The sequence below is a fragment of the Triplophysa dalaica genome, chromosome 18, assembly GCF_015846415.1.
Source record: "Triplophysa dalaica isolate WHDGS20190420 chromosome 18, ASM1584641v1, whole genome shotgun sequence".
NCBI classification, from domain to species: domain Eukaryota; kingdom Metazoa; phylum Chordata; class Actinopteri; order Cypriniformes; family Nemacheilidae; genus Triplophysa; species Triplophysa dalaica.
In genome coordinates, this window is record NC_079559.1 from 20,706,086 (window position 1) to 20,729,185 (window position 23,100).

At 39.0% G+C, this 23,100-nt stretch overlaps 1 protein-coding gene across 3 annotated transcripts; it reads left to right on the plus strand.

Moving 5' to 3' along the window:
* Positions 1-8,213: 8,213 nt before the first annotated feature.
* On the plus strand, positions 8,214-23,021 carry LOC130407035 (cytosolic sulfotransferase 3-like). 3 transcript variants are annotated; one of them, XR_008904554.1, is made up of 8 exons: positions 8,214-8,347; positions 12,752-12,887; positions 13,783-13,911; positions 16,585-16,685; positions 17,083-17,209; positions 20,402-21,239; positions 22,250-22,347; positions 22,431-22,448. XR_008904554.1 is itself a non-coding variant. In XM_056729671.1 (8 exons), exons 1-8 carry the CDS (start codon positions 8,324-8,326, stop codon positions 22,804-22,806), a joined length of 903 nt encoding a protein of 300 aa, XP_056585649.1. In that variant the 5' UTR covers positions 8,214-8,323; the 3' UTR covers positions 22,807-23,021. The 3 variants fall into 3 exon arrangements, 2 of the variants coding, with proteins under 2 accessions (XP_056585649.1, XP_056585647.1); XM_056729671.1 differs by lacking the exon at positions 20,402-21,239 and adding an exon at positions 22,694-23,021 and having other exon boundaries at positions 22,431-22,605; XM_056729669.1 differs by lacking the exons at positions 22,250-22,347; positions 22,431-22,448 and having other exon boundaries at positions 20,402-21,279.
* The last annotated feature ends 79 nt before the right edge of the window (positions 23,022-23,100 follow it).

Sequence of the window (23,100 nt, forward strand, 5' to 3'; positions counted from 1 at the left end):
AATGTATATAGAAACTTTATGGTTCATAAAATATCACAAATATTGTCGAAAGGTTGGAGACCTATAACAAACGGTAAACAGACTGACAGGTACAAATACTGTAATATTGCTGCATTTAGTTTACTGTTGTGTGTCCTTTTACCTGCTCTGAGTGTCTGCACTACTGTTGTTAAAGTAAGCACGTGTTTGCTGCTCTTTATGCGACGTGTATTTGGCGGGAGAGATGCAGCACGCGCGGAGTGGAAAGGGATTTATTAAAACGAAGCGTGTTTGGCGGAAGATAACGATATTTGAAGATATAGCGGCAAAAGATCAATTACATAAATGTTTCTGAGATCGCGTATGATGTGATTCTCGTATACCAACACGTTCTCACTCCCAACTCATATTGAAGCTTGGTCAGGGTCCCTTTGGCGTCATGTTTTAAGTTACTGGTTACCCCTTTGGCGTCATGTTTTAAGTCACTGGTTACCCCTTTGGCGTCATGTTTTAAGTCACTGGTTACCCCTTTGGCGTCATGTTTTAAGTCACTGGTTACCCCTTTGGCGTCATGTTTTAAGTCACTGGTTACCCCTTTGGCGTCATGTTTTAAGTCACTGGTTACCCCTTTGGCGTCATGTTTTAAGTCACTGGTTACCCCTTTGGCGTCATGTTTTAAGTCACTGGTTACCCCTTTGGCGTGGCGTCATGTTTTAAGTCACTGGTTACCCCTTTGGCGTCATGTTTTAAGTCACTGGTTACCCCTTTGGCGTGGCGTCATGTTTTAAGTCACTGGTTACCCCTTTGGCGTCATGTTTTAAGTCACTGGTTACCCCTTTGGCGTCATGTTTTAAGTCACTGGTTACCCCTTTGGCGTCATGTTTTAAGTCACTGGTTACCCCTTTGGCGTGGCGTCATGTTTTAAGTCACTGGTTACCCCTTTGGCGTCATGTTTTAAGTCACTGGTTACCCCTTTGGCGTGGCGTCATGTTTTAAGTCACTGGTTACCCCTTTGGCGTCATGTTTTAAGTCACTGGTTACCCCTTTGGCGTCATGTTTTAAGTCACTGGTTACCCCTTTGGCGTCATGTTTTAAGTCACTGGTTACCCCTTTGGCGTGGCGTCATGTTTTAAGTCACTGGTTACCCCTTTGGCATCATGTTTTAAGTCACTGGTTACCCCTTTGGCGTCATGTTATAAGTCACTGGTTACCCCTTTGGCGTAACCAATAGTTACCCCTTTGGCGTCATGTTTTAAGTCACTGGTTACCCCTTTGGCGTCATGTTTTAAGTCACTGGTTACCCCTTTGGCGTCATGTTTTAAGTCACTGGTTACCCCTTTGGCGTGGCGTCATGTTTTAAGTCACTGGTTACCCCTTTGGCGTCATGTTTTAAGTCACTGGTTACCCCTTTGGCGTGGCGTCATGTTTTAAGTCACTGGTTACCCCTTTGGCGTCATGTTTTAAGTCACTGGTTACCCCTTTGGCGTCATGTTTTAAGTCACTGGTTACCCCTTTGGCGTCATGATTTAAGTCACTGGTTACCCCTTTGGCGTCATGTTTTAAGTCACTGGTTACCCCTTTGGCGTCATGTTTTAAGTCACTGGTTACCCCTTTGGCGTAACCAATAGTTACCCCTTTGGCGTCATGTTTTAAGTCACTGGTTACCCCTTTGGCGTCATGTTTTAAGTCACTGGTTACCCCTTTGGCGTCATGTTTTAAGTCACTGGTTACCCCTTTGGCGTGGCGTCATGTTTTAAGTCACTGGTTACCCCTTTGGCGTCATGTTTTAAGTCACTGGTTACCCCTTTGGCGTCATGTTATAAGTCACTGGTTACCCCTTTGGCGTAACCAATAGTTACCCCTTTGGCGTCATGTTTTAAGTCACTGGTTACCCCTTTGGCGTCATGTTTTAAGTCACTGGTTACCCCTTTGGCGTCATGATTTAAGTCACTAGTTACCCCTTTGGCGTCATGTATTTTTTTCGGAGGCTTGTTGATGATGATAAACGTATTTAATGTGCTGTGGTTACGTTTAGTTAATCCGTGATTAATAAGCACAATGCGATGCAATCAACCTTTTATTTATTTATTTGTGCATTTGTTTGTTTATTGATTGATTGATTGATTGATTATTTACGTATCTATTATTTTCATTTATTTATTAATAAATCATTAAATCAGTGGTTCTGACGTCAAGGCGCGACCCCAAGGTCCACTGTGATTTTGCATTCGGTAAGCAGAACAGCTAACGTTAATTAATACAGATGGGAACCATCATTAAAATTGACGGAACGAAAACTGTTTAATCAGTACAAGAAGTTCTGTTGAGAACCTTTAGAATTGCAAGGTATCAATTTCGTGACGCTTAGGCTGGCGAAGTTACGATAGCTAATTAAATTCAAGCTTGTTACTTTTTCCACATAATAATCATGATCATGCCAGGTAATATCATAGGAGATTGTATGATTTGTAATTATGATGTGTGTTCAGTTACCCATATTGCAGAAAGCTAGCTTGATCACAACACTTTAGCCATTTATAAACGTTCAGATGAAGAACAGTGTTGCCAGATTGGTGTGTTTTATATTAATTTATCAAAATCAACAAAAAAATTATATTGTAAACACACAAATCCTACCAATAATAAACTATTCAAATTAAGTAATAACAACAACAATATTGAGGCTCATCATATAAAACAATAAAGCAAATTAAGTGTTCTCTAAAGAAGGCTACGTTGTAAATCATTTTCCATGTCTGTCATTTGCCTTAAAGAAATAAAAGCGTACAACAGAAATATCAAAATGCCAACTGTCCAAGCCCATTTTATTCCACCAACTACAACTCAAAACTACCCGATCTGCCAACACTGAGGAAAAATGTAAAGGGTTAATGTTCTCTCTCTCTCTCTCTCTCTCTCTCTCTCTGCCTCTCTCTCTCTCTCTCTGCCTCTCTCGCTCTCTCTCTCTCTCTCTGTCTCTCTTATCAGGCCTTCAAATTTGCCAGCTCCCAACATTCTCCTTTATTTAAGCTTCATCCACAAACACACACACCCCCATAAACAAAAGGAATTTTTAAGAGCCACGTCCGTCTTGTTAACCTGTACTTGTGTAGCTCGCTGTCTCTTATTTGAAGTGTAAATGAAATCCCATATATTTGTCATATAGTGAATATCATAGACTATTAGTATGATGTCGCCTTCATAATCTTAATCTTATTTCATTCAAAGAAGACTCTTTATCTTTAAATTGTGCTAAACATTAAGTTGTGTTCTCTGTCAAATAATGAGTCAGTCATGTTGTCATTAGTAGATACTGATCTGAAATTGAACTTTGATCGTATAAAAAACAAGATAACATTTATACCTTAAAATACAATTGCTTTATACAGTACTAGTGTATCTAATAATTCAGTGGGTTTAATGTGTAGGAATTGCTTTTTGTTCATTTCAGGTGCGGAAACTTGAGGCAGTGGGTTACAAGCCCATTTTATTTATTGGAAACAAAATAAAAAGGCTTCAAATAAGTGGGTTGAAGACATAATTACGAATTTTCTGCACCCCACTCCTGTCACAAGATTTTTTTTTGAGACGATGCAAAGGGCTACCGGAGAGACTCGCCAAGGAACAGTCGAAGAATCTCACAAAGGAGTCCGAGACTATACTTAACCTGGTTTCTCTCTCTCCTCCCTCCTCTACTACATTTACTGCTGTTCTTCCTCCACAGTCTTCTCACCTCAGGTGCTATGCTCTAAGTCTTTGCGAAAAAGGAAGAAAAGGACAAAAACCTCAATTATTTCACCAGCACCTTCTGCCACCTCTGTCCCTCAATCTCTTATCCCCACAGATCTCCTCCTCCCACAGTCTTGTCCTCCACCCGCTGCCTCTTCCATCTCCGAGCCCTTGAGTCAGGAGGGGCCAAAAGTGAAGAAGAAAAGAAAGGGTAAGTTTTGTTTTGCTGTGGTTTACCTTAATACACAATATGAATACATTTGCTATCAGACAAAGTTAGCTTTCGGCAAATTAGATTTATTCGGGTCATCAGGTCATTGGTAGTCATTAGCCAAAATGCAGTATTTTGTTCTTTAGTTATTTAACTGTGTTTAAATAAACCGTGTCCAAGGGTTGTGGTTAATGTCAATCACTGACTTAAAGTTGCAGTAGGAGTTCTTGGAAAATGCTAACTTTAACCTGATAGCACTGAAAGTGAACGCACCACCCTCCCTGCAAATCGCCGTAGAATATATTAAATAAATATACAACACATTTAGAACCATTTACTGAATGATTGCTGGAACTGGATGTGAAGAGATTCTCAACCAGCGTAACAAAATGTTTTTCTGATGACAGTCACCTATTGCACCTTTAAGCTAGGAAGGCATTTGGAGACCCAGCCCAGTACATTCTGCTTGATCCACAAAAATCAGAGACAAATTCACTGAGACACAAGTGGACAGGACCACAGATCACCTTACAATGAAATGACAACTATGAACTGGGGATTCAACTACAAATGATGACATTCATTGCTTTATAAACTTTCCCTCTTTTTTGATCATCAAGGTTCCTGAAAAAGTAGAAGGCAGAAGATCTTCCTATTTGATCAAATAACTGGACAAAGAATAAAGGAGGAAAAATGTATTTTATTATGCTGCTTGCTTGTCTCGGTGACTAATTCGATCTTTTAAAGATAAAAAAACAATACGTTATGCCCTATCAGCACAACAACTCAAATAATAATTACTTTGTGTGTGTGTGTGTGTTTGTAGGGAAAAGCAGAATTGAAAGACCATTGTTTGCCTTGCACTGTGTGGTAAGTCGTGTTTTATTAACTCTTTCATTCTATTAAAATGCCAAGTGGTCTATTCCATGACCAATATGTTTTGTGCTAATATTAAATGGTGTCTTGAAAGCATTATAGAAGTTGCTGTAATTGATGCCTGTGGCATGAGAAAGGGCAAAGGTCAGTAGTCTGGACAGAACTCTGAAAGTGTGACTGAATTTCAGATTCTTGAAAGAATATACCATTATTGTTGATAGAAAAGGAGAATGATCTACCTCCTTGTGTGGATTTAGATATAAAGTTATTTGTTAGAGCCCAACATTTTGTGATTGAAGTTTACACAACGGATTGTGGGACCTGGACAATTCTGTCCTTTCTAAGATATTAATACAATTTTAAAAAGGTTGACAGGCAGCCAGTGTATTGACAATAAAATGTGGCTGATGTGACCCTATTTTTGGTTTGAATTAAGGACTCTTAATTCTGCTACATACACAACTAGCTGAAGCTTATTTATTGAGCAGGACATTGACAGAGGACATTTACCCTCTAATACACTCTTATACATTAGTACCACAAATCTATACTTTAGTACAGTCCAGTACATAGCCTTACAATGATGTACTGAATGCCCACCGCTGACCGCTTGTGGTGGCATGCATGCATTCATTTTTGTGTAGGTGGAAAAAGACAGACACTACACTTTGGTATAATTTATAAGGTGATCAACAGCCAATTTTATTACATGCTTTAGATTCATGGTTAAGGTCAAGTTCACTGTCAAGAAAAAAAGAGGTTGATGAAAATAAGAAAATAAAGACAGTACTTTAATTTTGCTTTTGAGGCCTTATACCCTCCTTGAGCCAGTTTAGTCAAGACTTTAATAGAATCTTTGTGACATTGTTTAAGTGTAGGGGCACAGATTAACAGATCATCCACATACTCAAGGACTGCGCAGCTGCCCATCATCAAGTCTTCCAATTAAGGTTTTTAACAATTGATTGAAATATCTGCCTATGGAATACTTAAATAGGCAGAACAAAGATCAATTACTGTAAAGTGTTTAACATCTGGAGGAACATTTGTGAGCAGAGTTTGAGCGACCTCTATATCCTTAGGAATTCCATTAATAATAGTGGCACACGATACAATCTTCATAACTGTCTTTCTGCTGAAATGGAATCTCTCTTGCTGTTTTCATCATTGGAACTAAATCCTTTAATTTACTAAACCCATTCCTAAATAAAGTGTGACATGGGGGACAAAATCTGAGATCTGGAACCATTCTTTAATAAAATCACAATCATCAGCTTGTAATGCTGCTCCTTGCGGTTCTATAATAATGTGTTGTGAAATTAGGAAACTTCCTTGCCTTTTGTTTCTTGCAACCCTATGTTTTCAATCTCTGTCAACTGGCTCAAGTACCAGTTTTCTCTTACCATTGGGAATGTTTGCTTTATTCCTTCTGCATCAATATACAATCATTCATTCCAGAAATGGTCATTCATTTCCTTGGTTTCAGACGAAACTTGACCAATGGTTTGTATTTTTTGGCCTGCCTCACCTTCAGCCATGAATTAAAGTTTAAAAAAATAATAGATATGAAAATAAAAAACAAGAAGACCACTGATTGAAGAAAAGGACAAATAAAAAGAGTCTCGATACACAAAACTTAGAGTTTATCTATGATCATAATTAATCAGTTATTTAATCAGTCATAAGAATAAGTAAAATCAGAGAGATAAAAAGCTTATCATCTGTGGTCGTCCCCAAGAATTTTTAAATGGTCACAACATATCAACATGCAGTATTAGTTGTCAAAAATAATTCACAAAAGCACATTTTCCCCTCAATCAGAAATAGGAAAAACTTTTTTTTTGTTTACTTCACGAATTTACAATATTAAGCTCTTCAGGTATCTTACTCATTCCTCTCCCCTGCTCCTTCACGAATGGCCACATACACACTTTTTTCAGCTGATTTCATATCCTTCTGTGATCACATCCAACAACCCCTCCTTTCCCTACTCTCATACTTTCACTTTCTCCTTTCTTTCTCTTTTTGAGTTTTCACATATGCCTTCCTCTTAATATCACAAACAGAGCGCAACATCAAACAAGACAACAAGACTCTTGGCATCTCTTACATATTTTCTTCTCAAGACAGTTGTCTTTAAGAATCAGCTAGAAACACAACTCTTCAGCATCATCAACATTTGACCCATTAGTACAGTCTTCTACTTTTCTACTTTCCTATTCTTATCCTCTTTTTCTCAGGCTCCATAGAGGTTGCTGCAGTCCACAAACCTGAATCAAGTCAAGCCCAATAATCCGTTCCTGAGCCAAGTCAAGTCCAAGACTCCGTTTCTGAGTCAAGTCATGTCCAAGAATGCGTTCCTGAATCAAGTCATGTCCAAGAGTCTGTACCTGTGCCAAGTTCATTCAACAAGTTTTTTCCCAAGTCTGTTCAAGTCCAAGAGCCTGTACTGCCGAAGCCACCAGGGACTCCTGACTAGTCAGTCAACTTCAACTACTCCGCCTCTGCTCCTTGGCCCGGGTCCGCCTCTGCTCCACGGTCCATGCCAAGGTCCTGTTACCCTTCACTTCACTCCACCACCCTCCTGGACTGTTTTAGAGCACACGGAAGCCCTTCTTTAAGGGGGGAGCTATGTCACAGTTACCAGCTGCAGTTTACCCTCAAGTCCCCTCATCACACGGTCTGCCAACACACACTACATTCCCCATAACCCTTTGCACAGACTAATCAGCCATTGTTGTAACCTGTGTCTTGTTAACTGTGTCTATTTATACCTGGTCCATTCTATCATTCAGTGCGAAGTCTTGTTAAGTGTTACAACTGCATTTCTGCATTTACTTTTATGTTTTTATTAGGTAACAGCCGACCATCGCCTGTGACCTAGTTTATGATTGTTTGCTGCCTGCCCTGACCTACTGCCTGTTTATCTCAATAAAGCTGCATTTAGATCCTCAAACCCTTTGTGTCTCAGAGCATTTCGTAATACTGGTCCTCTGGGGGGAAAGTAAACTTCCTGAAGTCTTCAACAAAAACACACTGCTTATACAATATAAGCCTAACGTCTTAACAACTCAAAGATGGGCCACACTAAACCTGGACACTGTATTGTGTGCTGCTTTAATCTTGTTTCCATAACATAACAGGCTAAACTACTTAATATAATCTGTAATTACTGTTTTAGTTCATTTTAGATCAGTGCTCTGAAAAATCATGGTAGGATTATAAAATGATTTCACTGTGGCTATGGAGCATTTAGTAATATGTATGATTTTATGTGTATAAGAGGGTTACAAAAGTCTGAGATCAAAGAAAAAGATAAGGAAACATAACATCTGTTTATATGTTTGTAATTCAGTAGAACTGAAAGTAGGTAGGGCTGTTTGAACTGACAAAGTTCAGAGAGAGAGAGGGCGGATAAAATAAACTGACTTCAGAGTTCCATGCCAGAATGAAATCTAGTTCAACAACGGTGAAGAACTGACCGAAACATTTGACAAGAACAGAGTCAAGCAACAACAATTCATCATAATGGAAACTCTTGACATGTCCTCAGTGAGTAAAAACATCTTTAAAAAAACGTGTTAGTTAGAAATACATAATACTTTAATAAGATATAATACTTAACTAACTTGGATGCCCCAAATATTAAATATGTTAAATGAATGACATGGAAACTAAATATTAATTATTTGTATAAAATATTGCACACTAATCTAATTATTAGTTATTAGTATTACATTTTAATGTTGCTGTGGGTCAATGTGAGAGACAACTATTACATTTAACATGTTACACAGTTTTATTATTGTAAATATAATTATTACTATACTGGAACAATAAACTCAATAGAATAGTTTAAAACTTTACTGTTTATTGCACGGATCACAACTTGTCGAAAATAAGTCTATAAATTATGCTTTTAAAGACATGTACCAACTTCACAACTGCTGGACATACTGTACCACTTAGCCTGTTTTTTTTACAAAAGTAAAAAGTTTAATAACAAGGAGTGCTCTTAATGTTTTGACTACTTTTCAGTATGATAGCGGAATGTACGTTCGTGCAAACTTGAGATTGCATTTTAGTAAATGGAATGTTGAATTACTTGCCGTTATTGTTTGACAGGGGGTATGGTTTCACTTTTGCTTTGGAAACGATATAGTTTAGCACTACACGTATCGGCATTCCTGCCTCATTCCATTCTTTTAAACAAAGTCTCTGTGCTTTGCTTTACATTGTTGTGACAAAGGCAGAAAGTCAACAAACACCCACACAGGCAGTAGCGTCTTGTTTTACTGCACATACAGGATTTATACGTTTTCAGCTCATTTCAGTTTGGATAGGCAGCATTTGGAAAACACTTGAAAACGCTGGTGTGGTCAAAGACCGTTTTAAAACGAAAACTCTGTTTTCAAAGGGAAACGTATGGGCAAGGTCTCCGCTAATAATTTTGTAGAGGCATGTGACAATGTGGGGTGCTTCTTGAGATTAGAATTACTTGCCACCTGCGTGAAGCCTTTTTCTTCCTGGGCATAAATTGCACTTTATGTGACCGTATGACGATCATTAACTTACACTGGTAAAGCCCGTACTCAGACCCTAGCTTCTGAGCCTCCCCATTACAGACTTTCAACTAAATGAAAAGGACGAGCAGAGACAAAACCACAGACTACAAATTTATTTAGCAAAGTTACTAAAAATTCTTAGAGCCCAACATAAATGAACAAATTTAATCAATATGAATGAATCATCCCAATGGGATTCGTTAGACGGTTCCTGCCACACATACACTGGCCAAACACACACAAAACGAACAAAATATACAAAGGGACAATTCACAACAAAATAAATTAAAGTTGGTTTCTGGCTTCTTTGCTTAAACATTTCACCGATCAATTCAGAAAATAAATACAAAATCAAACAACTTCAAACCAATCAAACCCAAGAAAAATATAATTTAAACCCACTCAACACCCATCAAATAAACCAAGGTCAAAAGAACAACAGAGCAGATAAACCATCAGTAATAGAGCAGCATTAATGTAAAGCAAGACACCAAAGAATATAACCAACCCAAATAACGAAATAAACAAAATAAATAAATTGGTTAATCAAGAATACCTAATAAGAATAAGAATAAAATAAACAAAATACAATAAAGCAATCCAAAAAAATACAATTTCAATTCTACTCCATTACACACACATTTAAACAAAACACACAGACAACGAATAAACACAAATCCATGAGTTTACGCCAGCGAACCCAGTGGCGCCAGAGTCAATGCCCGCGGGGTTAAGAGCGCATCCAACGTGAGCGTTGATCAGACATTAAAGGCAATCGCGAACATCCCACGCAATCAGGATCGTGCAATGCAATCACGAGCGTTCCATGCGACAAGAGAATCCCGCGTCCCAAACTGGAAGCGATATTTTAACCACAGCAAAACAGCAGCTGGCAACTTCTGAAAAACAAAAGACATTTTCGTTTGCTCCCTCCCCACTCCTCTCAGATTTATAGTCACACAAACCGGGTAAGGGAAACATAATATTATCTTTCACGTGCAAGACACTCACTCACACATGCTCACTAGTAATGTCTGGACACACCCGGCTAATCTACAATTAAATCAAGCTAGCACATTAAGCAAACATGTGAATTGAGTTAAATTCCCCCGAACACCCATATTCTAGATTTATATTTCCCTCCCGTCTATGAGCCACCGATTTAACAGAACATACCTTTCTCGAGGAGTGAAAGAGATATAAGACCTACACTAACAGGTCACATCGATACAATGTCATGAAGCACTTAACTCACCCGAGTCTATATAGGCACGTGATTACCTGACGTACCCACCCACTTAATGCTCCGCTATTTTTAAAGGGGCCACGCAAACTACTCTTAAAGGGGTAATCCCACTACATTTATAATTCCCGTTTTCGAAAACTACATTTGTTCTTGTTTCTCTTGCTGTCGCTCTCTGACTCCTGGGGTGTAAACCAGAAAGCTGGTTATGTGACATACCTGGGTAAGTTTAAGGGTTAGTTAGTTTTTAATTTTAACTTTTTAAAATGAAATGTTCTTTAAATAAGATGTTATTGTTAAACTTTATGTATTTATATTAAATATTGTATATACTTTAAATTAGGTTTATTAAAACATCTCTAAATATCACCGGATAAATATACACATCTTTCAATTTCCAAAAGTTAAAGGATGTTAATAGTGAAGTATTTTAACTCCCAAGAAATGCATATCATTACTCTTTACCACTTATTATGCAATATTTGATGCATTGGGTCAAAGATAGTTGTGGTCTAATGCTCAGAGAGCCGGATTTAAAACTCAAAGGTTGCGATTTCCAAAGTCAACAAAGTCAAAAGAAACAAACAAAAAAACAAAATGTATGTGTATTTGAAAGGGATATATAAAGGCTACAGAGAAGAAACAAAAAGAGGGTAAGACTGCCTTCAAAATTAGATACATATACACAACCCAATTTGGGTAAAATACCATGGTAAACATGTTAAAATAACAGTTGCAAACATTTCAACAAATGTAACAAAGATATCCGTGAAAAAAATAATAAAAAAATAAATTAATGTGTATAATATTTAAAATATTTATATATTTAATTAAACAATTACATTTTAATTTTTAAAAATAACATTTATAGTTTTATAAACACACACAAAAAAATTAAATTTCATAATTTTTACCCCAGCACTTTATACACTGATGCAGATTTACGTCTTTTGTGCAAAAAACTCTAATTTATAACGTTGTTTTACAGTCATTAACTTTAAGATTCCCTGTCGTTTCCATGTTGACTCCTGAAATCTTTGATCCTTTGACAACGTCTTCATGTTGTTTCTGTGAGCGCACGTTAACTCTGGGTATCTTTCGGGAGGTTGATTAAACTTACTCTTCTCAGGTGTTTTGGAACTGACATAACCCGAGTAAGCAAGGTTTGGGTTAATCAACCGAGAGTTCAGGGTTTAGCTGACGATAAATTAACCAAGCTTTGTGGAATACACCCCTGGGCATTTGTGTACTCTGTAAGACTGTGTGTGAAAACCCGCTCTACTCTGCCTCTGATTGGCAAAAGATCTACCAGTCACCATCTGCATGCGGTTACCTCCCACCCCACTCACACACACATCAATCAATATCAGTTATGTGTCTCGCTTCCCAACAACAACAAAAAACTTTGCAGGTCCTTTGGATGAGAGAGAAAAAAATCCCAAAAGCTACAAATTTTGGGGGAGTGTATCGAGAAAAGAAATATTAAGTAAAACAGTTGTACAGCAATAAAGTTGACCATGTCAAGGATGAGAAGACATTCCGTTTAACATTGTAAATAAGTCAGAATGCATGAAACACCTGTGCCTTTAAATTTGAAACGGACAGATTAAGAGATACAATAGTGTTTTTCCCTCTAGAGTTAACACATCACTTTACTTTTCAAAGGGAGTAGGGCAAAGGGATGATCACTTCTGAATGGAACAAAGGCCATGTCTCTTACTTATAGCTCTCAAGGGCAGCATGCACAGTGTGAAAAGCAGCTTTCCTCGGCCCTATGGCTCTTCACACTGAATTTATTATCAGTATGACTATGACACTTTCATTTACAGCTATGAACCTGTCAGTTAAATATGATGAGAACTGTGCCAGAACAATGCCAGTAATGCCAGTAACTATTTAGAAAAATATAGTGGTCAATAGGGTAACAGAGAGCATTAAGGTTGAATAACACTTATAGAAAGGTGCAGCCATGATCAGATGACATCAGCAAATCGTTTGTGAATCTAAAGAGAGCAGTCTCTGTGCTATGATATTGTTTAAATCCTGACTGGAATTCCTCACAATTCCCATGTCTAAACTGCCTTTTCAAGTGATTTCAAAAGTACATTATATGTTAGTTTATTTTGTGTACAATTTTCAATTCTGCAGCCAAAACTGTCTAGGCCCGAGCTGATAGACTTTGAGGGCATTTCTATGATCCACTACTTCACTGACAACTGGGAAAATGTGAAGAACTTCCAGGCAAGACCAGATGACATTCTGATCGCCACTTACCCCAAAGCAGGTGAGTGCTGAATAAAGTGCTGATATTTTATGTTGACTCTGGTCAGCATATGGCTACATTAGGCACTTAATACTTAAATAAAGCAAAGACATTTTAATCCCTATTATAGCCTTGTCACAAATATCTTTGGGCAACTGCCAACCTCACAGTTAACCTAGAGTCTGTGCATGTGGTCCACGTGTTGCAGCACTTCGGGCAACCCGAGATTAAGTCCCGGCTCGTTGTCCTTTCTCAGCTCCTATTGCTCCCACTCATCCTATAACTTTCGGTCTCTCTCTCCACTGTCCTATCAAATAGAAAATCTATTAAGGCCAAAAAATATGTCAATGTCATGAACATAGGCAGTCGTGGCCTGATGGTTAGCGAGTCGGAATCGTGACCAGAAGTTAGCCGGCGGTCAGCGACTGAGGTGCCCTTAAGCAAGGCACCTTACCCCTGCTTGCTCCTCGGGCACTGCAGTGATAGCGGCGTATTGCTCCGGGCGTATGTGTGTTCACCACTTGCTGTGCGTGTGTTCACTACTCTCTGGATGGGGTTAATGCAAAGGTCACATTTCGGGTATGGGTCACCATAACTGACAAATAGGTTACCTTCAACATTGTCATGAACCTCATTACTATCATGCTTCAAAATATTCTGAGAGTTGTCATTTACTGTGTTTGGCTTCAGACACTGACACTTGTTTTCCATCAAAGAATCTTTCGAAAAAGCACCAGTCAAGTCTAATTTAGTCTACTAATTTCCTGTCCTTTAAAAACATGCTTTATTGACAGAATAACAAAGCAATCCACACTGAAGTGTTACAGTAGTTTGTCAGCATGTTTCATATGTTTGGCAGTCATCGTCTAACATGAATGACCGTCAGATTCTCTCTCTCTCCCCATTGTCCAACTAGGTACCACTTGGGTTTCTTATATATTGGACCTTCTGTATTTTGGTAAAGATGCTCCAGAACGGCAGACTTCACAGCCTATCTACATGAGGGTGCCATTCCTGGAGTCCTGCTTTCAAATTATGCCATCAGGTCAGAGATAATAGTACTCTTTAAAATTCTGGGTTGTTTTTCAACCCATGGTTGGGTACCATATGAACATGAGTTTGGTTATAAATTAATCCATGTCGTGTAGTTAACCCATAGTAGTAAGATTAGGTGGTTGGATTAGAATAAAGGGATAGTCCACCCCAAAATTAAAATTCTGTCATCATTCACTCACCCTCAAATTGTTCCAAACCTGTATAAATGTATCTCAAATAAAGATATTTGGATGAATTCTAGCATCTTAGATTTCTGAGGCACCACTGACTACCCCTAAACTGTGTTGGGATTCCCATGAGATTTATTCCAATTGTAAATTAACAAGTATAACTGTCTTGATTCATTCCAAATCTTATATTTTATAAATATATGGGGCATTGCTTTTTGAATTTTTTAACGTGCAGATCTGTATTTATTTATATTTCATCATAGTGCATCTTTTGAGTATATATTGAACTACTTGTTTTTCATTGGATAACATTCCACTTTCTTAATTTCTAGAAAATAAAGGTCTATTATAGGCATTTTTATTACTTGTAGGCTAATGATGATGAACGCACATTTAAACGTACTTTAAAAAGACAAACAACAAATGACAAAAGCACAAGAAAGAACGGTGGTGAAGGTGACCAGGGTAGAGTTGGTAGTATCAAAGGGCTGAGGTGGTGACTTGTTCTGTAATAATGATACACTACAGCTGGATCTAAACACAAAATAAAAGGTAAATTAAATACAAGAAACACAGGGTGGCAGGAACTGTGTAACTGGGCAGGACCAGTGGGGAAGATGGAGCCAGCAGAGAGTCCAGATCCTATGGGGTGGGCTGGACACAGTGTGGGAGAGGACTGACTATGAAACAAATAATAGCAGATTAAAAGTGAAAGAGTCCAAGGTTGGGACTGGTTCAGTGTCCCAGTCAATAACCAGGCAAAAGCTCAGAGGCTCGCACTCTGGGGTAGGATGCTTCTCCATCTCGTAATTATTGGCGGGCGCTACCAAAAGCTCTGTTTCTGTGGTGGGCTTGGGGGTCAATGTAAATTCCCCATCTGCCTTTGCAGATGGTAAATGGAGAACCGGAGTGGACAAAGACCCAATCAACAAACTTCCTCAAGGACCATAAACATGCCTTAGACTGCTTATTCAGACTGTAGTGGTAAAACACACTACAAACTAAAAGGAAAACTAAAGGAAACCTTCCTCATGCTCAAAGAAGACATTGTGGTCCTGTGAGGCATGACAATTTGATCAAATTCTATCTCCATATGGCAGGATTGAAATATGCATGTCAAGGTACACTAGTTTAAATAAATCTCATAAAAAACGCAAGATAATATTTATTCCACTTCGGTGACACTGCTCCGTGATGGCAAATCCATGGCCTTCCTATACTTTTTTAGGGTGCTTGGAGTTTTAGAGGGGGCAGGTCACGCTTTACTGCCATGTCACGCTGCAGTGGGCATTTATTATAAAACTTAAAATACTCAGTCCAAAAAGGTGACACCTGGGGTGCTCGTGAAATGCCATCTGCCGTTCTGTGCTGTTGAAATCTGGTCCTTCGTGTTTCCCTTGCTGGCCTCGCTCGCCCTCGGGGATAGGAAAGACACAGCGTAAGCGTTGTCAGCGTCAGGACCCAGAGTGCGGGCAGCTTTTATGCCCGGGCCGTTTCCCAGGCGACGCTGATCCTGAGACTGCGCCACGACACATTCCCCCCCCTAAGCGTCGACCTGGTACCCGGAAAGCTCGGGAAGATGATAGGGGTGGTAGGGGTCTAATGTCGCCTGCCATTCTGACCCATACTGACTGGATGACGGACTGACAGGCTGGAAGACGGACGGGATCGCTGGCTAATCCATGATGGGGACTCCCTTCTAGGCCAAGCTCTCGGACGGCTGGGCAGCGTCCTCTGTCGGCTGGGCAGCATTCTCCGGCGGCTGAGCCAAACTCTCTGGTATCTAGGCCACGCTCTCTGGCGTCTGGGCTGTGCACTCGGGTGGCTATGTAGGACTCTCCGGCAGCTGGATAGCTCGGTCGGGCGGCTGGGCAGCTGTCTCTGGCGGCGGGGATCGTCCCTGATTTCGGCGACGCTGATCCTGAGACTGCGCCTCGCCACAGCAGTCTATCCATAGCTGAAATGTTTTCTTTTTACCGTACATGTTGAAATCTTCAATTGCATATCATGATTGTCAAGTGTTTTACTCACAAAATGGTGCCACATGGTATTTTTTGTTGGAGTGGTTCTAAACATACAAGTTGTATCGGTCAAGATGACCATGTGTTATTAGTTTTGATCAGTTCTTATGAGGGAATAACAGACCTTGGAATGTCGCAACTGGCCAATCAGAATCAAGCATTCAAGAAAAACCTTATAATAAAGAAATTTTGCTGGATAACTTAGCTTGCTTAGCTGTTTGAAAGACCTGCTGAATTTCTGGTAAGCTTTTTTTAGATGTTGGTGTCTTAATTAGTTAAACTGACAAAACAACCAGTTTAATTAGAAAACAATGCTCTTAATAAGTTTTTTAAAAGTTAATTCACAAACTGGATTGGCAATAACCAATTGAACCAACATTGACAATTGCATGGAGGCTATTATGTAACTATCTTGTAACCTATGTAGAAAGATAAACACTTTTAACGTAGAACAACATTTCTCACTTTCAGGGACAGACAAGGCTGATAATCTGAAGACTTCTCCCCGCCTCATCAAAACTCATTTACCTGTTCAGTTTGTGCCTAAGTCCTTCTGGGAGCAAAACTCAAGGGTAAATATACTTACAGTTGCATTCATACATTTGCCCTGCAGTAAATTCAGTGGTGTGGTATGCCATCCTGAATATACTGTACCTAAGAATAACTTTGCTCTTTTGGCAATATTATCCCCCCAAAAAAATACCACAAAACCAGGATTTTTATTCTTATAACCACTGTATTTTTTACTAGGTTTTGGAGTGCATAGTATTCCTATACCAAGCTAATGGTTAACCAAAGCATGCTTTGCTTTTGCAACATGATTTAAATTGAGGTGAAACTAATGATTCCATTTTGTCTTAAGTTCTTTTAACATCTGAAATGAAAATAAAGCATGTGAAGAGAAGGCAAGAGCTTAATAAATGCATTTGTGATAGTGCACTTCTGTAACACATTTTTTCATTTATTCAGGTGGTGTATGTAGCCCGTAATGCAAAAGACAATGCAGTTTCTTATTTTCATTTTGATCGAATGAACATGGTACAGCCTGAACCGGGAGACTGGAACAGCTTTTTAGGGAAATTTATGGAAGGCAAAAGTAAGTAACACAGTTGTGAAAGTGAACGATATCTCAATAAGACATCCACCTGAAACTATTAAAAAAATGTTCTGTAATTTCTTGGACGTACTGTATTGTCTTGATTTGTGGTGAACTTTTCTTAACATTCAACTTCACATGGTTCTGCACAGACCGATTGGCGATGGACTTGTAGCAGTCATTCCGGTTAGAAAACTTGAACAGGCGGCAAAAACACGTCACTGTGACGTATGCCATTAAATAGTGCAAGAGTTTATTCCAATGCAGGGGCAATTCTAGGATATTTTTCACTGGGGGGCACAAGTTGTGTATTTACAGTATCGTTCAAAATAATAGCAGTACAATGTGACTAACCAGAATAATCAAGGTTTTTAGTATATTTTTTATTGCTACGTGGCAAACAAGTTACCAGTAGGTTCAGTAGATTCTCAGAAAACAAATGAGACCCAGCATTCATGATATGCACGCGCTTAAGGCTGTGCAATTGGGCAATTAGTTGAATTAGTTGAAAGGGGTGTGTTCAAAAAAATAGCAGTGTGGCATTCAATCACTGAGGTCATCAATTTTGTGAAGAAACAGGTGTGAATCAGGTGGCCCCTATTTAAGGATGAAGCCAACACTTGTTGAACATGCATTTGAAAGCAGAGGAAAATGGGTCGTTCAAGACATTGTTCAGAAGAACAGCGTACTTTGATTAAAAAGTTGATTGGAGATGGGAAAACCTATAAAGAGGTGCAAAAAATGATAGGCTGTTCAGCTAAAATGATCTCCAATGCCTTAAAATGGAGAGCAAAACCAGAGAGACGTGGAAGAAAACGGAAGACAACCATCAAAATGGATAGAAGAATAACCAGAATGGCAAAGGCTCAGCCAATGATCACCTCCAGGATGATCAAAGACAGTCTGGAGTTACCTGTAAGTACTGTGACAGTTAGAAGACGTCTGTGTGAAGCTAATCTATTTTCAAGAATCCCCCGCAAAGTCCCTCTGTTAAAAAAAAGGCATGTGCAGAAGAGGTTACAATTTGCCAAAGAACACATCAACTGGCCTAAAGAGAAATGGAGGAACATTTTGTGGACTGATGAGAGTAAAATTGTTCTTTTTGGGTCCAAGGGCCACAGGCAGTTTTTGAGACGACCCCCAAACTCTGAATTCAAGCCACAGTACACAGTGAAGACAGTGAAGCATGGAGGTGCAAGCATCATGATATGGGCATGTTTCTCCTACTATGGTGTTGGGCCTATTTATCACATACCAGGGATCATGGATCAGTTTGCATATGTTAAAATACTTGAAGAGGTCATGTTGCCCTATGCTGAAGAGGACATGCCCTTGAAATGGTTGTTTCAACAAGACAATGACCCAAAACACACTAGTAAACGGGCAAAGTCTTGGTTCCAAACCAACAAAATTAATGTTATGGAGTGGCCAGCCCAATCTCCAGACCTTAATCCAATTGAGAACTTGTGGGGTGATATCAAAAATGCTGTTTCTGAAGCAAAACCAAGAAATGTGAATGAATTGTGGAATGTTGTTAAAGAATCATGGAGTGGAATAACAGCTGAGAGGTGCCACAAGTTGGTTGACTCCATGCCACACAGATGTCAAGCAGTTTTAAAAAACTGTGGTCATACAACTAAATATTAGTTAAGTGATTCACAGGATTGCTAAATCCCAGAAGAAAAAAAATGTTTGTACAAAATAGTTTTGAGTTTGTACAGTCAAAGGTAGACACTGCTATTTTTTTGAACACACCCCTTTCAACTAATTGCCCAATTGCACAGCCTTAAGAGCATGCATATCATGAATGCTGGGTCTTGTTTGTTTTCTGAGAATCTACTGAACCTACTGGTAACTTGTTTGCCACGTAGCAATAAAAAATATACTAAAAACCTTGATTATTCTGGTTAGTCACATTGTACTGCTATTATTTTGAACAATACTGTATATGATTTACATATCATAAATTCAGTAAGCTTGAAAATAAGCAATAAACAGTGATACATTTTGAACTTTAAATGGCATTTATTTACTGTTGTAAATAGGAACAGTCACATGCAATTTGTATTAACCTTAAATAATTTTGCATGTTGGGCAATTCACAAAAATAGTACACAGAGCTTCAATTTATGTCAATTTTACAATACTTCAAAACTACTGCCAAAACATAAGACCAGTCTTACAGAAATAAAAAAAACAACTGAATATGAACTGTATTTGTATGGCTGAGTTGTCCCAGATGCAGAGCTGCGACTCTCGGCCGGTGTGTGACCAAACCAGTCCAGCACACCTCTGTTTGTAGCTCAGTGACGGGAATGTTCAAGTTATGCGCAGATGCTCTGCCAATAAAGAGTGTGTTGACTATTTGCAACAAATAAAATGTATGCAAATTACTTAAACCTGGGCCTTATTTATAAAATGTGTGTACACGTCAGGTTCTGAGCAGACGTACGCACTTTTGTTTGCACAAGTACTGCAGGTTTTTGAAAATATAAACCAAACTTACCGTTTGTAAAGGACTTGGACCTTGCCAGGTTAATTACATTAAGCAGACATCGTTTACAAGGAAACTGTTCAGCTACGTACAATTTTAAACACATATGCGATTTATAGATTTCACATCTAAATTAGAGCTGCATTCATGTTTTCTGTATTCATGTTTTAAGTACGACGGACACTATGGAAAGCAGCAGATGTCTTGTTTCAGCTACTGTGGCAAGTCTCTCCATTTGCTTTGCGTAGCGCAGCATGAAGTCAAGCTCACCAGTTGATTTTGTTTTGGTCAGTCATGTGGTTTCTCGGTGTGGTCAATATTTCCATGTGAATTTATATATTAAAATGGCTTCTGCATTATTGAGCATTATGTATTTTCTAGGCTACTAAGGAAGGTTAGATGTGACATTTTTTTGTTGCCAGTTTTCATAAAAATATGGTTGTATCTTGCAAATGATACATGTGGACCTTATTATTTATAATACAGTCCAAGTTTTAAATGTCAGGATTTAGGAAGTGTGTAATGGAGTACATAGGGATAGACATGTTCAGATCCATATGCACAGCTTTATTAAGAAACATAGTTAATGTACACACCAAGGTCAGGGAGCAGCAAATTGGTCAAGATAGAAAAAGTAAGAGAATGTCCAAAGGCAGGCTAAATCAGGCAACGGCAAACATATTCCTTGTCATCACTAGGAATCTCAGGCTCTACCCTCCCCTGGTTCAAATCCTACCTCTCCGACAGATCCTTCAGGGTGTCATGGAGGGGCTCGCTGTCCACTGCTCACCACATGATCAATGGGGTCCCTCAGGGGTCGGTGCTTGGACCGCTGCTTTTTTCCATCTACACGACATCACTGGGACCCATCATACAGGCACATGGCTTCTCATATCACTGTTATGCAGACGACACCCAGATCTACATCTCGTTTCACCCAGATGATGCCACTGTAGCAGCTCGGATTACAGCCTGCCTCGAGGACATCTCAGCTTGGATGAAAGGGCATCACCTCCAGCTGAACCCTGCCAAGACAGAACTACTCGTGTTTCCGGCACACCCTACGGTCCAACACGATTTCAACATCCATCTTGGCAATACCACAATCTCTTCACTGGCTACCGGTTTCAGCCCGTATCAGATTCAAGTCACTAATGCTTGCCTACAGGACTATCACTGGATCTACACCGGCTTACTTCCACACTCTCCTGCACTCCTACACCCCATCAAGATCCCTGCGTTCAGCAAACCAGCGGCGTCTTGTATTGCCTTCCCATAAGGGCAGTAACTCCTTTCTGGTGGAACATTCTTCCTAACTCTGTCCGTTCAACCACATCTCTCACAACATTTAAATAACTACTTCAAACCCATCTCTTCTGTGAATACTTGTCAAACAAATGAAAAAAAAAAAAAAAACACTAACCCTTTCTCTCTACAGGTAGTGGTCTAGCTTTTGTTGAAACCAGTAACTTTGTATCGGCACCTAATGTATTATGGCTCCTGTATGAACTATCACTTATTGCTCCTAAACTCTTTGTAAGTCGCTTTGGATAAAAGTGTCTGCTAAATGTCTAAATTCAAATATAAATGTAATCCAGAGGGTCAAGATGATAGGGTTATCCAGTAAAACAGGCAATAGTCTAGGGCAAACAGAGAGCAGGCAAGACGGGGAATCCAAGGCACGACAAGATAAACCAGACTAGTAAAGATGCTATCACTAACTACTGTGATAAATGCATACAAGATTAGGGGTGCTTCTCAATATGCCTCCTCATTTCCTCGCTCCTCCGTCCTCCATCCTATGACTCGGAAACCGATCGAGCACAGTCATCTTTAAGTCTCAATTCTCTTATTGGACTGGGAGGAGGCGAGGAGAGAGGAGGACTTCTGAGGACTCCTGAGCGAGGATACACATGTTTCGTTTGCGGAAGTGTTTTATCCACTAAACCTGACGCAAATATTATTCTCCTCCCCTGCACATCGTCACATCTTAAGATCATATTCAAACATGTATAAATTTGATAACTATACTGCTTTTCTCAATGTATACCTATTTCAGACAGAATAGTTAATATTCATATAGTTAATATTTATGTGCACCATATACTTGACCTACCTTATGGGGGATGCAGTCCAGGGTGTATTATGACAGTTTTTGTGGCACATGAGTCCAAGTGGTGTGCGGTGACCTCTGGTGGTGAGTGAGTGAACAAGTCCAAAGACAGGATTTGTGACAAAGAGACTATTAAGACTTGAGAAGAGTACATTTATAAAAAAAGGTGGGTGCTAAGTCAAAAGAAGACATAAATATTTCAGGTTATATGCTGATCATGAAGGAAACTTTCCTGTGGCTCCGTGGTTTGAGCATGGCACTAGCAATGTCAAGGGGTTGGGTTCGATCTCAGGGGATTGCACATAGTCGGAAACAAATGTATAATACAATGTAATGTAAGTCACTTTGAATTAAAGCATCTGCCAAATGCATAAATGTAAATTTAAGAATCTTAAAAAGTTTATTGTTTTAACATGATCCTTATACTCCAAAGATGTGTTTGGTCCGTGGTTTGACCATGTCAGCGGATGGTGGGAGAAGAAACAGACATATTCTAACTTACAGTACTTGTTCTATGAGGATTTGGTTGAAGTAAGATATATTAATGAAGTAACATTGTTTTTTCAGATACAGTACAATGTGTTAAATGTGTGTTGTGTGCACGACTCTGTCAGGACACCGGACGTGAGGTGGAACGCTTGTGCTCCTTCTTGGGATTATCGACTTCACCCGAGGAGAGAGAGAAAATAACAAAAGGAGTTCATTTTGATGCCATGAAAAACAACAAGATGACCAATTATTCCACTCTCCCTGTTATGGACTTCAAGATCTCACCCTTCATGAGGAAAGGTTAGTGGGATCCTCTCATCTAAACTCATCCTAATAACAACACTCAAGTCTTTCACCTGATTTTCTGCTTTTATTTGTGTTCTAAAAGGTAAAGTTGGAGACTGGAAAAATCACTTCACTGTGGCACAAAATGAACAGTTTGATGAAGTCTACAAACAAAAGATGAAGAACACCACTGTCAGGTTTCGGACTGAACTGTAAAGCTTGTGTTCTGAATGTTGCTCCATTTTAGTGACTAAATCATTCATCTGACAATAGGAATATTTTTAGAGTTTTCTTTTACAGAATATTTTATATAATAGTGATTATTTGTGATTTTAAATACTACTCCGTTTAATTCATATGGGTGGCCAGTAGGTCAATTGTGTATGTCTATTATCTTTAAAAAATAAAGGCAGATTGGAGAAAAGAAGCAATTTACTTTTCAGTTTTACTTGGTGACGGTAATGGCAGATTGAGAAAACACATTGTCTTTGTTTTAGTAACTTAAATAAA